Source organism: Delphinus delphis, chromosome X, assembly GCF_949987515.2.
Source record: "Delphinus delphis chromosome X, mDelDel1.2, whole genome shotgun sequence".
Lineage (NCBI taxonomy): Eukaryota > Metazoa > Chordata > Mammalia > Artiodactyla > Delphinidae > Delphinus > Delphinus delphis.
Window position 1 is genome coordinate 20701488 of NC_082704.1, and position 13870 is coordinate 20715357.

A 13870-nucleotide genomic window follows, 5' to 3' on the forward strand; every position below is an offset into this window, starting at 1 on the left:
GGATTGATGGAACCTAAACCAGAAAGGGCCTCCAGTTTCACATAGGCAATATGAGATTGGCTGCTATCTGAAGAGAGATGATATTTATAGGAAGGAATGAAGCAGTGGAGATAGATTCATTTTTTGGAAGGCTGGATAGTGTTTCTCTAATCAGCTCATCCCCACCCTCTCAAATGTGTGACTCCTACACAGAGCCCTTTCTTTCATGAAACACTTAATCCCTGTAACTTCCTTCTTTTCAAACTGCCCCTTTCTGTCTTCTCTGGATTATATTCTCCCATATCCAAATGTATTACTTTTCCAACAGTACTTCCACTATGAAGCTGCTTCCTCTTCTACAGCACTTCATCTCATCTCTTCTCAACTGACAGTGGCCCTGCCCCTCTCTATTTTTAATCCTCTGTCTTTCTCCATCTGTTTTTCTCTTTCTCACATGCGCAAGCACCATCCATCAACCTCCATATTCCCTGTGTTGCTTTGCCTCTGAGTCAAAGCTTTTACAATCAGGGTGTTAGATGAAGTCAGTTATAAATGTATATTTCTCAATAAATTATATAATTAAACACTATCAGATAGACAAAGCCCTTTATGATAGGAATGATGGAGTTGTGTGCTTTACAATCTTATTTTACTTAGGGAAAGAGATTTTCAGAGTTGGGAAAAATGTGGTCAGTTTACCTCCATAGAGTATTGCAGGATACTAGTCCATTCTCAAAAAAGCAATGGTAGAGTCACTTCATGAAAACAAGTTCCACAGATAGTTTCTTTGAGAAATTGGGATGCTGAGAAAGATTTTCTGAATGGCAGTAAGTTCCCAATGGTGGGTGAGAAAGCATATATATTTAATTAGTCTTTGGCAAGAGTAGCACCTTCTCAAGCACTTAAGAAAATGACTGCGTGATGAATCACAATTTTTCTGACTTCTCAAATCTAGACTTGATTTGATAAATGCTATACATTTCCATCATTTTAAGAAAAAATGAACATCATCACAGAGAAACAGATGGGTTCTTTCACTTAATTTAGTCTCATCACTTGCTCTTTCTGTGGGAATATCACTCAATCCAGCTCATTATAAAGAAGACATGCAACGTTTTGTGATAGCTATGGAATTAACCTATGACATGACACAGTGTTCTTGATCTGTGTAAAATTTCTTTTATCTCTGGTTTTGGCCCATTGATCTTGAAATAGAGTCATTTCACGTAGTTCTGTATTAGGCCCTTTAAAAATCAACATCTGTCAATAGCACTTGATAATTCAATGCCATTGTTACAGTACAATGTAATAGTTATGGAAGGATATCTTTCTCCATACATATATGTATGTGTGTATATATATTTTTTATTACTTAGTTATTTAGTAACAGCCATGCAATAAACCACTTGTTCCATGGTAGATGAAGATAGCACCATGATCTCAACCTTAAGACTCCAGTGAAAATAAATTTTGGTCCTATTTTATGTTTGTTATAATAATTCTCAGAAGAATAACGTGTAATTTTGATGTCACTCTGGTTTATGAAAGACTTTAAAAATTTTATAATTCGAACTTTAACATTTTCAGTATTCTACAGTTTGATTGGCTACATGTGTACCTCTTCCAATCAGGCTACAGAAGTTGTAAATGGTGGAAAATAGAAATGGCTAATGAATCATACTTAGGGACATAGAAAAGGTCAAAGTTGTACAGTTTATTATTATCTTCTAGAGAATATATAGGATATTAAAATTCTAATGCTACAGTCTTGTGACAAAGAATATAATGAGAACTATAAATAATAAACAGTACAACATGAATCATCTTGTGACAATGATTATAACTTAGAACAGGAAATACTTAACCCATTCCCATTACTATCAGGAGAAAGGGCTACTTTGTTGATGTTTTTCTTTCCCTCTTGCGGTTAGGAGCTATTTAAGCCACAGAAAAGAACGGGAAAACATATATGTTCAAGAATGTTGAATATATTGAATTATGTGCACTTTCCAAAATGAATAAGATATTTTGGTGTAGGATTAATATTAGCTCATATTGCACCAGAATAATTTAAAATTAGCTATTTTAAGGCAAATCATGTGTTTTTTAAACATTTTTTTCTACTTCTTTACTTCTTTTATTTCTTTATTTATTTTGGCTGTGTTGGGTCTTCGTTGGTACACGTGGGCTTTCTCTAGTTGTGGCGAGCGGGGGCTACTCTTCCTTGTGGTGCATGGGCTTCTCATTGCAGTGGCTTCTCTTGTTGTGGAGCACGGGGTCTAGGCACGTGGGCTTCAGTAGTTGCAGCACACAGGCTCAGTTGTTGTGCTCGTGGTCTCTAAAGCTCAGGCTCAGTAGTTGTGGCACACGGGCTTAGTTGCTCCGTGGCATGTGGTGTCTTCCCGGACCAGGGCACGAACCTGTGTCCCCTGCGTTGGCGAGCGTATTCTTAACCACTGTGCCACCAGGGAAGCCCCAAATCATGTGTTTAAAATGGGTGTTTTGCTGTCATTGAGGATGCTGGCACCTATGATAATAAGGTAATACAGTATTTCTATACGGAAGCTGTGAATAAACAAAAATATTTGCATTTCACTTGCATTTAACAACAGGATCCCAGGCTTATTTGATACTTGTGTTTACTGAAACCTGTTATATAGGCACAGAGCTCTGCATAAACTAAAGAAAATGTATTTATCCTACACCACAGAGGTATAAAGGAAACTTCAATGCCTCAATTTGCTAATAGTTATTTTTTGTTGTGTGCTGTAGGTGCTCAGCGTTTAGAAATGGCATAGAAAATAACATGCAGAGGGTATTAGGAAAGAGAACAGAGGGTTTAAAAAGAGCAGCTCGTGTTGGTGGCACTTTCTTGTTACAGTAAATTTGTCATGGATTTCGCTGTAATTGTGAGTAAAGTCTTTCTGAGTGTTTATCGGAGCTACTTCCTTTGAGAAGGAAAACGTATCCTATTCTGCTGTCACTTACCACACCTTTTGGCAACTCTCCAGAGATGCAGCACTGCCGTTGACACAACAACTTGATTTCTTGTCAAAATATCTTTTAACATCTGGCTCAAAAGATATTTTTGATGACTATAAGCATGCCCAACTCCTCTGTTCATTAAGGCTGAAAATTCAATAAGTGTTTGGTACGCTGGGACTAAGCTACCTCATAGTGAGCAGCTGTCAAATGATTTGCTGCCTGCTTCTGCTCAAGCCACCACGGTGAACTGATGGAATTGCGCCAGCTTCAGGACGGAGTAAGGGGAATCTTAGCAAGCTCTATCCAGGTGCTCCTTTTATCCAGTGCTCCTTGCACTACCACCTGTAAATTTAGAAAAATCTATTCTGAATCAAATGGAGAAAAAGAAACTTCATGGATCCATGTGTCTTTTTTTCCCCGAGTAGTGAAGAAGCCACGATTGGTGCTAAAAACACATAAATGGTTTTGCTTATAGGCTAGGTGCCTTTTGGATCTGTAGGTTTTGTCAACCATTAACTGACTGCTTACATCACCTACGTCATCAGCTCTGCGCATGAAAAATGCTCATTGGAAGAATCATCCTCTAAAGATATTTCTAATTTAGTGGTTCTTCATAGACAGTGTCGGTGTGTTTTAGGACCACTGTGTGAATGAAGTTGTATAGTGGTCAGAATGGCCATCCTTCCACCCTGCATGCTGTGCCCATATCTTTGTCACTAGAATTTGAAAAAGCTCCCATCTGGGCTTCTGATAATCTCTCAGAGCCATCATGATAATGGGGTGCTGTAGCACTTATGAAGGGTACAAACATAGCAGTGTCAGAGAAAATAATTCCACAGGAGTGAAATGTTTTCATTTGCCTTTAAAAGTTCTGAGTATATAGTACCCTTTATTTCGAGAATGGGTGAAGGATTCAGCCCGGTTCCATCTTGTTCCCAGACTTCTATTAAGCCAGCCTTATCTATACCATGTATTTAGCAACAGTGAAATGCTGAGAGACAAACACTAGTTCATGTCTGAAGCAATGGTGTAGAACTCTCCCATCTCCCCTGCTCCTTTTCTTTCCTAACTTTTCAGCCTGGTTCTGCCTCTAACTGGCTGTCAAATGTTGGCTCTGTTACTCTCACCTCAGTCTCATCTGACTACTTTTAGTGTTTGCGCATTTTACTCTATTATCTGGACTTGGATCTACCTCCTGGACCTTATCTTCATTCACCCATCCTGCACTGAGCAACCCCCATAGCCTTAGGTAGGTAGGAATTCCCCACCCCGGACTCGCCAAGTCTAACAAGAACCCAATCCCACCTCCCCACAATCACAGCTGCAAGCCATTGGTAGGGATTCAACTAAGCTACTTACAAAACACTGGCACATTACTGCTTTCATTTTCTTAAAAGCAGAAAACAAAACCCAAGGCTTCAGCTCCAAAAGTGACATTTTAAAAAATAATTCACAATATTTCAAAGTTTAGAGCCTTTATTGAATTTCCAAGTATGTAAGGCACATTAGTGCTAAACAGGCCGCAAGAGGGTAGGGGGTTTCAAATATAAAAACATAAATGAGTAACTTTCACCTCTTTTCCCAACCGTTTTTTTTTCCCCTCCTTCCTTTTTTTTTGCCATCAGTTGTTCTCTCTGTTTGAGGATGCAGGAGCCAGCATTCCCCAGGAAGGGAAATTGGCAAAATAGGAAGGCAGTGGAGGACCAAATATCGGAGGAGGAGCAAAAGCCATAGGCATAGCGAGAAATGGATTGAAACTTGGAGGTCGAGGAGGAATGAAGCAATGAGCAGTAGTGCAAGAAGGTAAACCTGGAGTGCTGGACGACAAGGGCATAGGCCTTGGCCAGTTCTCCACGGGGTGCCGCGGGCCTCCCAGTGGGAAGGAAACATGAGCCAACCTTTCCTTGCAGGTCACTCTCGTATTTCCTGGAGGCACCTCCATCATTATCCCTGATCTAAGGGTGGGGATAGGTGGCGGGCCTCTTACTTGAGAGCCCCTGGATGGAAAGAATCCTTGACCCCTTGGCAAAGCCACATATAACTTTGCATTACTGCCACCTCTCTCAGTGCCCCCATTGCTGACCCTCGTCCCCCCCACCATCAGTGCGGGAGGGCCGCCAGAGAATTCCCGGGACACATTAATAGAATCCTGTCCCCTCTGCCTCCTGCCTGCCAGCCCCTCAGAGCTATTTACTTCTGCTGTTGCTAGGGACTCTTCCGCAACAGCAGGTGGTGGCTCATAGGGGGGGTTGAGAGCTCTCGAATCGTCGACAGGAATGCAGGATCCTGTTCTCTCTGAGGGACGCTCCAGTTGCTCTCTTGCTAGATCGGCCAGTACATTGAAGGGAGGTCTCAGGGGGACGCGAGGGAGGCCCCAGGATTCCACATCATCCTTCTGCATGGAGCTCGGACACTGGAGGGGCACGCCGGGGCGCAGCTCTGGGGTCCCATGTTCATCGGCAGCTACTGCTGTGGGTGAAGGGGCGTGCCCTCCAAGGCTTGCCAAAACAGAAATGAATAGGTTAATAAAAATGAAAATGCCAGGCTTCCCTGGTGGCGCAGTGGTTGAGAGTCCGCCTGCCGATGCAGGGGACACGTGTTCGAGCCCCGGGATCCCACATGCTGAGGAGCGGCTGGGCCCGTGAGCCGTGGCCGCTGAGCCTGCGCGTCCGGAGCCTGTGCTCCGCAAAGGGAGAGGCCACAAGTGAGAGGCCCGCGTACCGCAAAAAAAAAAAAAGAAAATGCGGTGACCAGAAAATATCTGAAATATGTGATTGATCGAATTCTCTGGAATACACGGTGGGAAAAGGGAGAGCCCAATCTCCTCCCAGGTGTAGTCAGCAAACACTTCTTCGATTCACTTGCCCTTCACCAGGCAGCCTCTTTAGCATCAGGCTTTGTGGTTTCCCTTTATGGCTGACCTGTGGCTCCACCCCGTTCCCCATATTCCCACCTCCTCAAGGCAACAAGGCAGCCTAGAAGACTCAGATAGCTTCCTTAAAAGCTGCAGTGCGCAGGCATGCTAGATAAACAGAGGAAACACCAGCTCTTTCAGTCCCAGTAGGATATATGATCCACGAAACCCATCATTTAGATTCTGGTAGGAGTGCTCTGGAAAGTCTTATGAGGGAAAGCATTTTTTTTTTCTCCACAGAAGTCGAAGAAAGGTTAGTTATGCTAACAAACACTCCAGTTTGTTTCTCTTTCATGAAGCATCATTCAACATGTACACCAACTTTTGTTAAAATTTTGTTTCATTCAACCCATACCACACCCTAGAGTAAGAATTTCCTCATATTTAAACCCCACAATTTAGACTAAGGATTTGCAACTTCAAAATTACATTTAAAACTCCAGTGTTCTTAGTACCTGAATTTACGTCCTTCACGCTTTTGTCTGTGATCCCCTTCTGCATCCTTCGCAACCCACTCCTTCCCGTTGTCCGTGTCGCACTCACACAGGAAAACAATTCAAATTGTCTTTTGCCTTCAACTTAAACAGTTGTACACAGTTTTGTACTTACACATTTTCAGTACAAGCCATGGAGAAATTTGATCAGCAAAGCCTTCTTGAGGTGATGGAGAAAACCAGCTGAACGCCCACGCCAAGCCAACTCAGTCTGGAGAAATGACTGGTGCTTCTGCTTTAGAGCAGCTTGGCAGGTCGAATGAAGCCAGGGACCAACTGCTTCTTTCTAGATTTGGAGTCCTCTTTATGAGGTTACCAGTTGCTAGGGAAGGGAGGGAGAAAAGGAGCTGGGAGGAGGAGGGGATAAATCTGTGACGCTCCTCTGAAGCTAAATGTATGATTCCTTTCTGCACAGTAGCAGATGAACTTAAAGGCATTCGCTACATTAACCCTGTTGCAGTCCAGTTAGAAAGACAAATCATCGAGACAAATTTAGAAGAATCATGGTGGCATGGTCTTTTGTTAAGAGTTATTTCTGAAGTTTTATTTAGAAAAGGTAGTTATCAAATCTCCTCTTCCAGGGTGGAATTACAAACATTGAGCAGAGTACCATGCCTAATCTTGTAATTTAAACTTCCAGTTTAGGGGGTGCATACTATTAACTTGGTGGAGAACAGAGTTTGGGGGGTTAAATTGCTTTGCAATCTGACTCTCACTTGTGAAGATGAAACAGGAATAGCACTATAAAAAAAATCCCTCTAAGAATCATATTGGCTTTTACTTTTTAGCCCAATTTGCAATTCTTCCCTTCATCCTACCTTCTAGTTTATTGGCTCAGTATGGTGTGTGTGTGTGTGTGTGTGTGTGTGTGTGTGTGTGTGTGTGTGTGTCTGTATATACACATATTTCCCAGAATAGAGCTCGGGAAACTTCCCTGCAAGTGAGAGGGGAAATAAAAGGCATAGCAGATAACATCAATTTACAAATATTAGCTCAGATTTTGCCTTGTAACTTTTTGCATAAGGCACTTTCTGTTCTTCCAGCTTAAATTTCTTCCCCCTCCCTACCTTAAGCAAGTATACTTCCTCAGCTTTTATTTTCTGCCAACGATCTACAGATTAATGGCTCTGAAATCACGACGGCCATCCCCTGATCTAAGATTACTAATCTTGCTCTAGGATAAAGCCAAAAACTTGGCCCACTTCCTTAAATTCACCTAAGATTTGTGTTGTTCAGACTAGACTTCAAAGACCTTAAAATAACTTTCTTTATTCCCAATATCAGAATATGCTGTTACATTTCAACATTTCAACAGCTATATATATAGCTGTGTGTGTGTGGGCATGCGTGTGTGCAGGGGGTAGGTACAAGATACTAATGCAAAGAAATGGTCACTGCTGTGAAGCAACAGACTCATAATAGAAATGACCTTTTGGGTCCCTAAGTCCACATCTTCCTGCCAGGGTGCCTTGTCCCTGTCTATACGCTGTCGAGTTTTCTTTATCTCATTGAAAGATGAAAGCGGCATGTTTCCAAAACTTCTCCCAGAGGAATCTGTTCCCTTGCCTAGCATGGCTCACTGTTAAGAAATATCTTGATTCTCAAGCTTCAGTTTCCATTTTTCTTTAGTTTATTATTTACTTGTCCTTATGTAAAAGAAAAGTTATTATTAGCAATATAATTGTGGTAGAGCCTTAAAGCCCTTTTAACACTTGCCATATCAGAGGGAATAATGAAACTTGGGTTAATACCTGCTAATAGTTGGTAAGTCGTATTTGCATAGTTTATATTTGAGAGCTTGCATTTTTTCTGAATAATGGCAAGGATTCCCCAGGAAATCCTTTTATGACTATCGAACTATTGCAATAATTGGTTGTTTTTAGCTAGAAATGCCTATTTAGTGAAGTATCACCTTAATTGGATTACGTGAGGGTGAAATGTAATATAGACAGCAAATAGCTGGGCATAGTGACAAAGCCAATGGCACCTTAGAATTTTCCAAAACCATAATAGGTATTATAAATTTATGGATTCTAGCTCAGATTTTGCCTTGCAAGTTGTTTGCTTTTGTGCAATGAATGTTTGTTGAATACCTACTGCATGCATTCACTATTTGGTTTAGTGTGGATTATACCACAAAAGTTAAATATGCAACTGGTAGTGACTTCAAGGAATATTCAAACTTTCTGGGGGAGAGAAAAACATCTATAAAAGAAGAATGCAGTAAGAAAGAATAGACACAGACTATTAGCTGTCATTTTCCACAATGGGAATTCAGAAGAAGAAGCTATAATTTTAGGCAAAAGTAGTTGTGAAATATTTCATGTGGAGTTGGGGCTTGAGTTGTGTTTTGAAGGGTGGGTGCAATATTCCATGTCAAGAACAGGTATGGAGGGGACTTCCCTGGTGGTGTAGTGGTTGAGAATCTGCCTTCCAATGCAGGGGATGTGGTTCAATCCCTGGTTGGGGAACTAAGATCCCAGATGTTGTGGGTCAACTAAGCCCACGTGCCGCAACTACAGAGCCCATGCGCTCTGGAGCCCGCGCTCCACAACTAGAGAAGTCCATGTGCCGAAACCAAAGATCCTGCATGCTGCAATTAAGACCCAACGCAGCCAAAAATAAATTTAAAAAAAGAAGAAGAAAAAGAACAGGTATGGAGGTAGGAATGAAGGGGAAAATTTGGAATTTTGTCGTTCAGATTTTTAATCCAAACTGGGCTCATATTTGGCAGAAATAGAATGTTAAAGAGCCAACTGGACCCTCTAGAGACAGTCAGATCAGCCAGGTAACTAGTAAAGTTGTACCCAGCAGGGAATATTTGAGGGCACTCCGATTTTATAGTTAAAGATAAAACTAGAATCATCTCAAAACCTACTTTTTGACACAAAGCTGTTAGCTGCTTCAATTATCCACTGAGCTCTGAAAATGAAGTAATAAAGTGTATAGTTTTTGTTGTTGTTTCTTTGAATAACTGTTTTGGGGAGGAAAAAATGGGTAATGGAAGTTGAGGATTTGCCAAAAAGTAGCTTAGCTGTGAAAGTAGCTAAGCTATAAATGCCTTTCATTACCTATGGCCTCTAATTTCATGACACAGCTCCAGATATCACTCTCTTGTCTCTCAAAAGGTTTTGAGGACTTTATTGAAATGCTAAGTGAGAACCATTCAAAGAGATATATTTACATTTGCCCAGCAATTACAAGGTCATTAAAAATGTGGTTGTACTGCCAAAATGATGTTGTTGGTTGTTTTTCAAAGAAACTTTGCAGATGCGTAAGTACAGGCAAAGTATCATTTAAAATAGGTCCTTTCTTTTTTGCTGGAAAAAGAATCCAGGAGATAGAGACATAAGGATGATTTTCTCTCTTTCCATCAGACTAATAAGAAGGTGATGAAGAGATTGTCATGCTGATCTCTGGGGAGACAGTTGTCAAAAGATCTCATCCATTAACTCGCTTTCAAAATGTAATGTAGCTATGCCTGTGGAAAGCTCTCAGTTTAGGATGTCTAAAAGTACCTCTAGAAGATAGACCAGATATTTTTAAGGGTGTGTTGTTATTTAATTCAGTGTATTAAGAAGCATGAGATTAATTAAGGCATGGTACTACCCCAGAATGGGCCAGACAGAAATATTCAGTTGCACAACTATAGGCAGTACTCCTGTCCTCTCTGCCACCAGCTGTCCTGCAAACTATGTGGTAAGTGACAAGGGTGAACAGGTGAGAGTGTGGTTATTTCACTACCCGTACTGGCAAAAGCAACTAACAACACATGCCTCACTGTTGGACCTATGTGTATGAAGGTCAATAGACTATTATTGCTTTTCTCAAGTTCTTTGCTCCAGACTTTAAAAAAATTGTTTTAAACAGGTAATTTATGGCAATGACTCCAAAACAGATTATTTTCTTATAGAAATCAGAAGCTATCAGAAATTCTTTCAACAGATCACTCTAATTTTTCTTGATCTCCTGAGAGTCAGAACTAGAAATTAAGTAACAGCTGGGCAAGCCAGATGAGAAAAATGAAGAAGGAAAAGGAAACTGAGATTTTTTTTTTTTTTACTACTTACTCTATGCCAGATATTTAATACATTTCGTCTCATTTAATATTCACAGCAAACTTTTAAGGCTGTTACTATTATTATATCTATTTTATAGATGAAGATAAAGACAGGGAGAAGTTTAAGTAGTTTTTTCCAAGGTCCCACAACTAGTAAACAGCAGACAATATTGAGACACAGACAATCTGACACCAGAGCCCGTATTTCTTTCATTCAACCACGTGGCCTCCTGACTATAGTTCTAGGTGAATCACATAGGTGGCTCAGATCAAAACATCTGATCCAGATGTAATCCAGATGTGTACCAGATCCGAGTTTAGTTTATTTAATGCATGTACTCACTGACACTCATCCTAATATAGTTCTGCAGTGAAGAAATCATACAAACTGCATTGCATCTCAGAAAGCTTGCCCATGCAGGAGTAGCAAGTGACTGAAGATTAGGCATTTGGTGGCAGTCCAGCAAGAGGATGAGGACTAAAAGTCCTCTCATGGAGCGAATAGGGTTGGTGACGAGAAAAGAACTTAGTCATAGGACAGCACTGAGTGATCATTACTAATGAATTAATTTTAATATGTGCTCAGTATGACCAGTATTAAAATTAAATTGATTTTGAGTTTTTGAACTGCAGGTATAGGGTTGCTCAGACTATTTCTATGTCACTAAGGTGGGACTGAACTTATAATCATGGTTAGCTCATCCATCTTCCAGTATTGGAGCAAGTGGGAGAACATAGAGTTAATTGTGTGTGTGTGTTGGGTGAAGTGGGGGTGGGGATAGTTGAGTTGTCCAAGTGAGCTATTAATGATAACTCTGGAGAATACCTTTCTGAATTAGGAAAACACATTAATTAAAAAATAAAATTAATGTATTTTATGTTCACATTGATATATATTATAAATTAAGATATAAACATGGACTAATAAGTAAAATGAGGAAAGTTAATGAAAAAAGTTGTTTTACAGTAACCCATTAGACCATAAGTTTATAACAATTAGACACACACACACACACACACACACACACACACACACACATGCAAGGGAATTGAAGGCATACTTAATTTCTTGAGCACTATGTTTAAAAAACAAAAACTATTTTAGATTAGTTTCTTCTTGCTTATAATTAAGAAAGTGTAAATTCATGCTGAAAACATTTTATCAAGCTTTATTAAAAATGAATCATATGTGCCAACTTTTGAAGGGCTTTGGTTCTGGAATCAGAGGAACACAGACCTGGGTTCAAATCTCAGCTTTACTAGTTACAGACTTTGTGACCTTGGGCAGGTTGCTTAACTTCTCTGAACCTCATTCTCCTCATTTGTGAAGTAGGATTATAGAGAGAATTATATTAAAGCGTGTGTGAAAAGTGACTGTTACAAACTAGGTGATTAAAATATAATCCCTTTCCTTGTGCATAGTTGACTCAGTTTTCTTATATGTAAAATGGGGATGATGATGCCTCTTACCTATTTCAGGGCTGTTGAGGAAATTAAATATGATAATTATATGAAATCACTTTGCAATCTGTAAATCACTGTACATATGTTAGGTTAATAAAACCATGGGTTATATTTCAGGGGCAAGAAGATTTGGGGACACAACACATTTTAAATATCACTGTAGCCACCTATCATAGGTAGCCACCTATTTCGCCTACCTGTAAGGCCGTTCTTCATTTCCTGAATCATTAAAGTGGGGAGGATTAACCACAGTATTAAAAAAAAAACCATGGTGTAAAATGCTTTAAACGTTGCAATTGGTGCTACGTAAATCTCACCCATTGTTGTTTTTAATGTGGTAGCTGTGTTAGAATAAAGAGTCTGCCTTTTTGTATTTGACTATATATTTAATTGGATTTCAGAATCTTGTGTTGCACAGCAGGAATCACTGAAAACCCCTGTGATGATTAGAATGAAAAGCCTTTAAAAAAAAACAAAAACAAGAAGGTTGCTTGGTTTCCTGATAGTGCAGATTTGATTTATAGATTCTCTGAATGATTTGCTACTTTAGAGAAAAAATAGGAACCACAGATATAAATAAGTTCATAGGTCACCTGAAATATGCAATAGCCCATATCTCCACTTGCTCTGGTTTGGCCGTATGCAGAATGACCCAGTGCCTCTGGAAGGGCTCATCACTTTGTTTCAGATAGTACTATAGAGCTGTTGAAACTTTAATGCCTGGGTGAGATTCCTCCACTATCTTCTAGTAATCTTAGAAGAGACACTTTCCCATTGCCTGGCCCTCCAGAGTCTGATCTTTTCTTCTGATGAACTCTTCCCCTAAATAAACACATTTATCAATTCATTTCTCTAAAAGCTGAAATTGGAGGATCTGGGGATTTTATTAAAATAGCAGGTTTGCAGGCTCCACCTCTAAGATTCTGATTTAGCTGATCTGTAGTGAAATACAGTTATATGCAGTTTAAATCCTTAATGATTCTGATGTGGGGTTGTTTGGATCACAATAGAGAAATACCGACTAGATGGTCTTTTAACCTTGAAGCCTAGCTTTCTGAGGAAGAATCCAGCCTTCAAGTGGATACTCTTATTCTCTAGGTCTAACCAACTGACTACAGTAGCACTAGAATATAAAACCTTTTTGACCATACCCCATGCCTTCAGTTCCTTTTGTTTCATAAACCTCCAAATACCATGATTAGTTTCAAACAGATGTGTTGAGTTTAGTTCATCTGGAGCAGCAATTCTGAGTGCGGTCTGGGGAAAACTCGGGTCCCCAAGGTCCTTTCCAAAAGTCCACAAGGTCAAAATATTTTCATCATTGTATGAAGGCATTATTTGCTTTTTTCACTCTCATTCTCTCACTAGTGTACAGTGGAGTTTTCCAGAGGCTGCTTGATATGTGATATCATTGCTTTGAGATTAATGAAACCTGTGGTTCTATATCCTGTGTTTTAAAACTTTTTCAGTTTTAATTTCTAATATGGTAATTATTGATAGATATAACCCACCCAAACAAAAACTCTTTGGAGTCCTGAATAATTTTTAAGAGTGTGAAGTGGTCCTAGACCAAAAAGTTTTAGGACTTCTGTCCTATTTAACCAAACATAGTTTTAAAATGTGCATCAGTTAATGTAAACTGATGAAGTTGCTACCAAATCTCAAGGAAATCTCAAACCTGATTAAAATATTCAGATTCCTATTTTTTTGCCTCCTCTTATAAATTCTTAAGGTAGAAATGTTAGGTAGTTAGTCAGACATTAGCAGCAAGGAGGTGACAGTGGTGAGAAAGGCAAGAAAGAGAAGTCAAGTTACACCCAACCATCTGGGGACTCTCCCCTGACCCCACCCAGAACAGGAGAAATTATGGTCGTGTAGTGGGCAGCATATCCTGATAAAGAGGGGCACAGTAACACGAGGGAACCTCCCCGGGATGCACATGCCCAGAATAGAGAGGCGTATAACCTATAGTAA

General features: G+C 39.9%; 1 protein-coding gene across 1 annotated transcript; it reads right to left on the reverse strand.

The window, feature by feature from the left end:
• Positions 1–4443: 4443 nt before the first annotated feature.
• Positions 4444–6623, reverse strand: PRR32 (proline rich 32). Its single transcript, XM_060002176.1, has 2 exons — positions 6488–6623; positions 4444–5462 (listed from the first exon to the last, which is right to left on the reverse strand). Exons 1-2 carry the CDS (start codon positions 6505–6507, stop codon positions 4586–4588), a joined length of 897 nt encoding a protein of 298 aa, XP_059858159.1. The 5' UTR covers positions 6508–6623; the 3' UTR covers positions 4444–4585.
• Positions 6624–13870: the final 7247 nt, after the last annotated feature.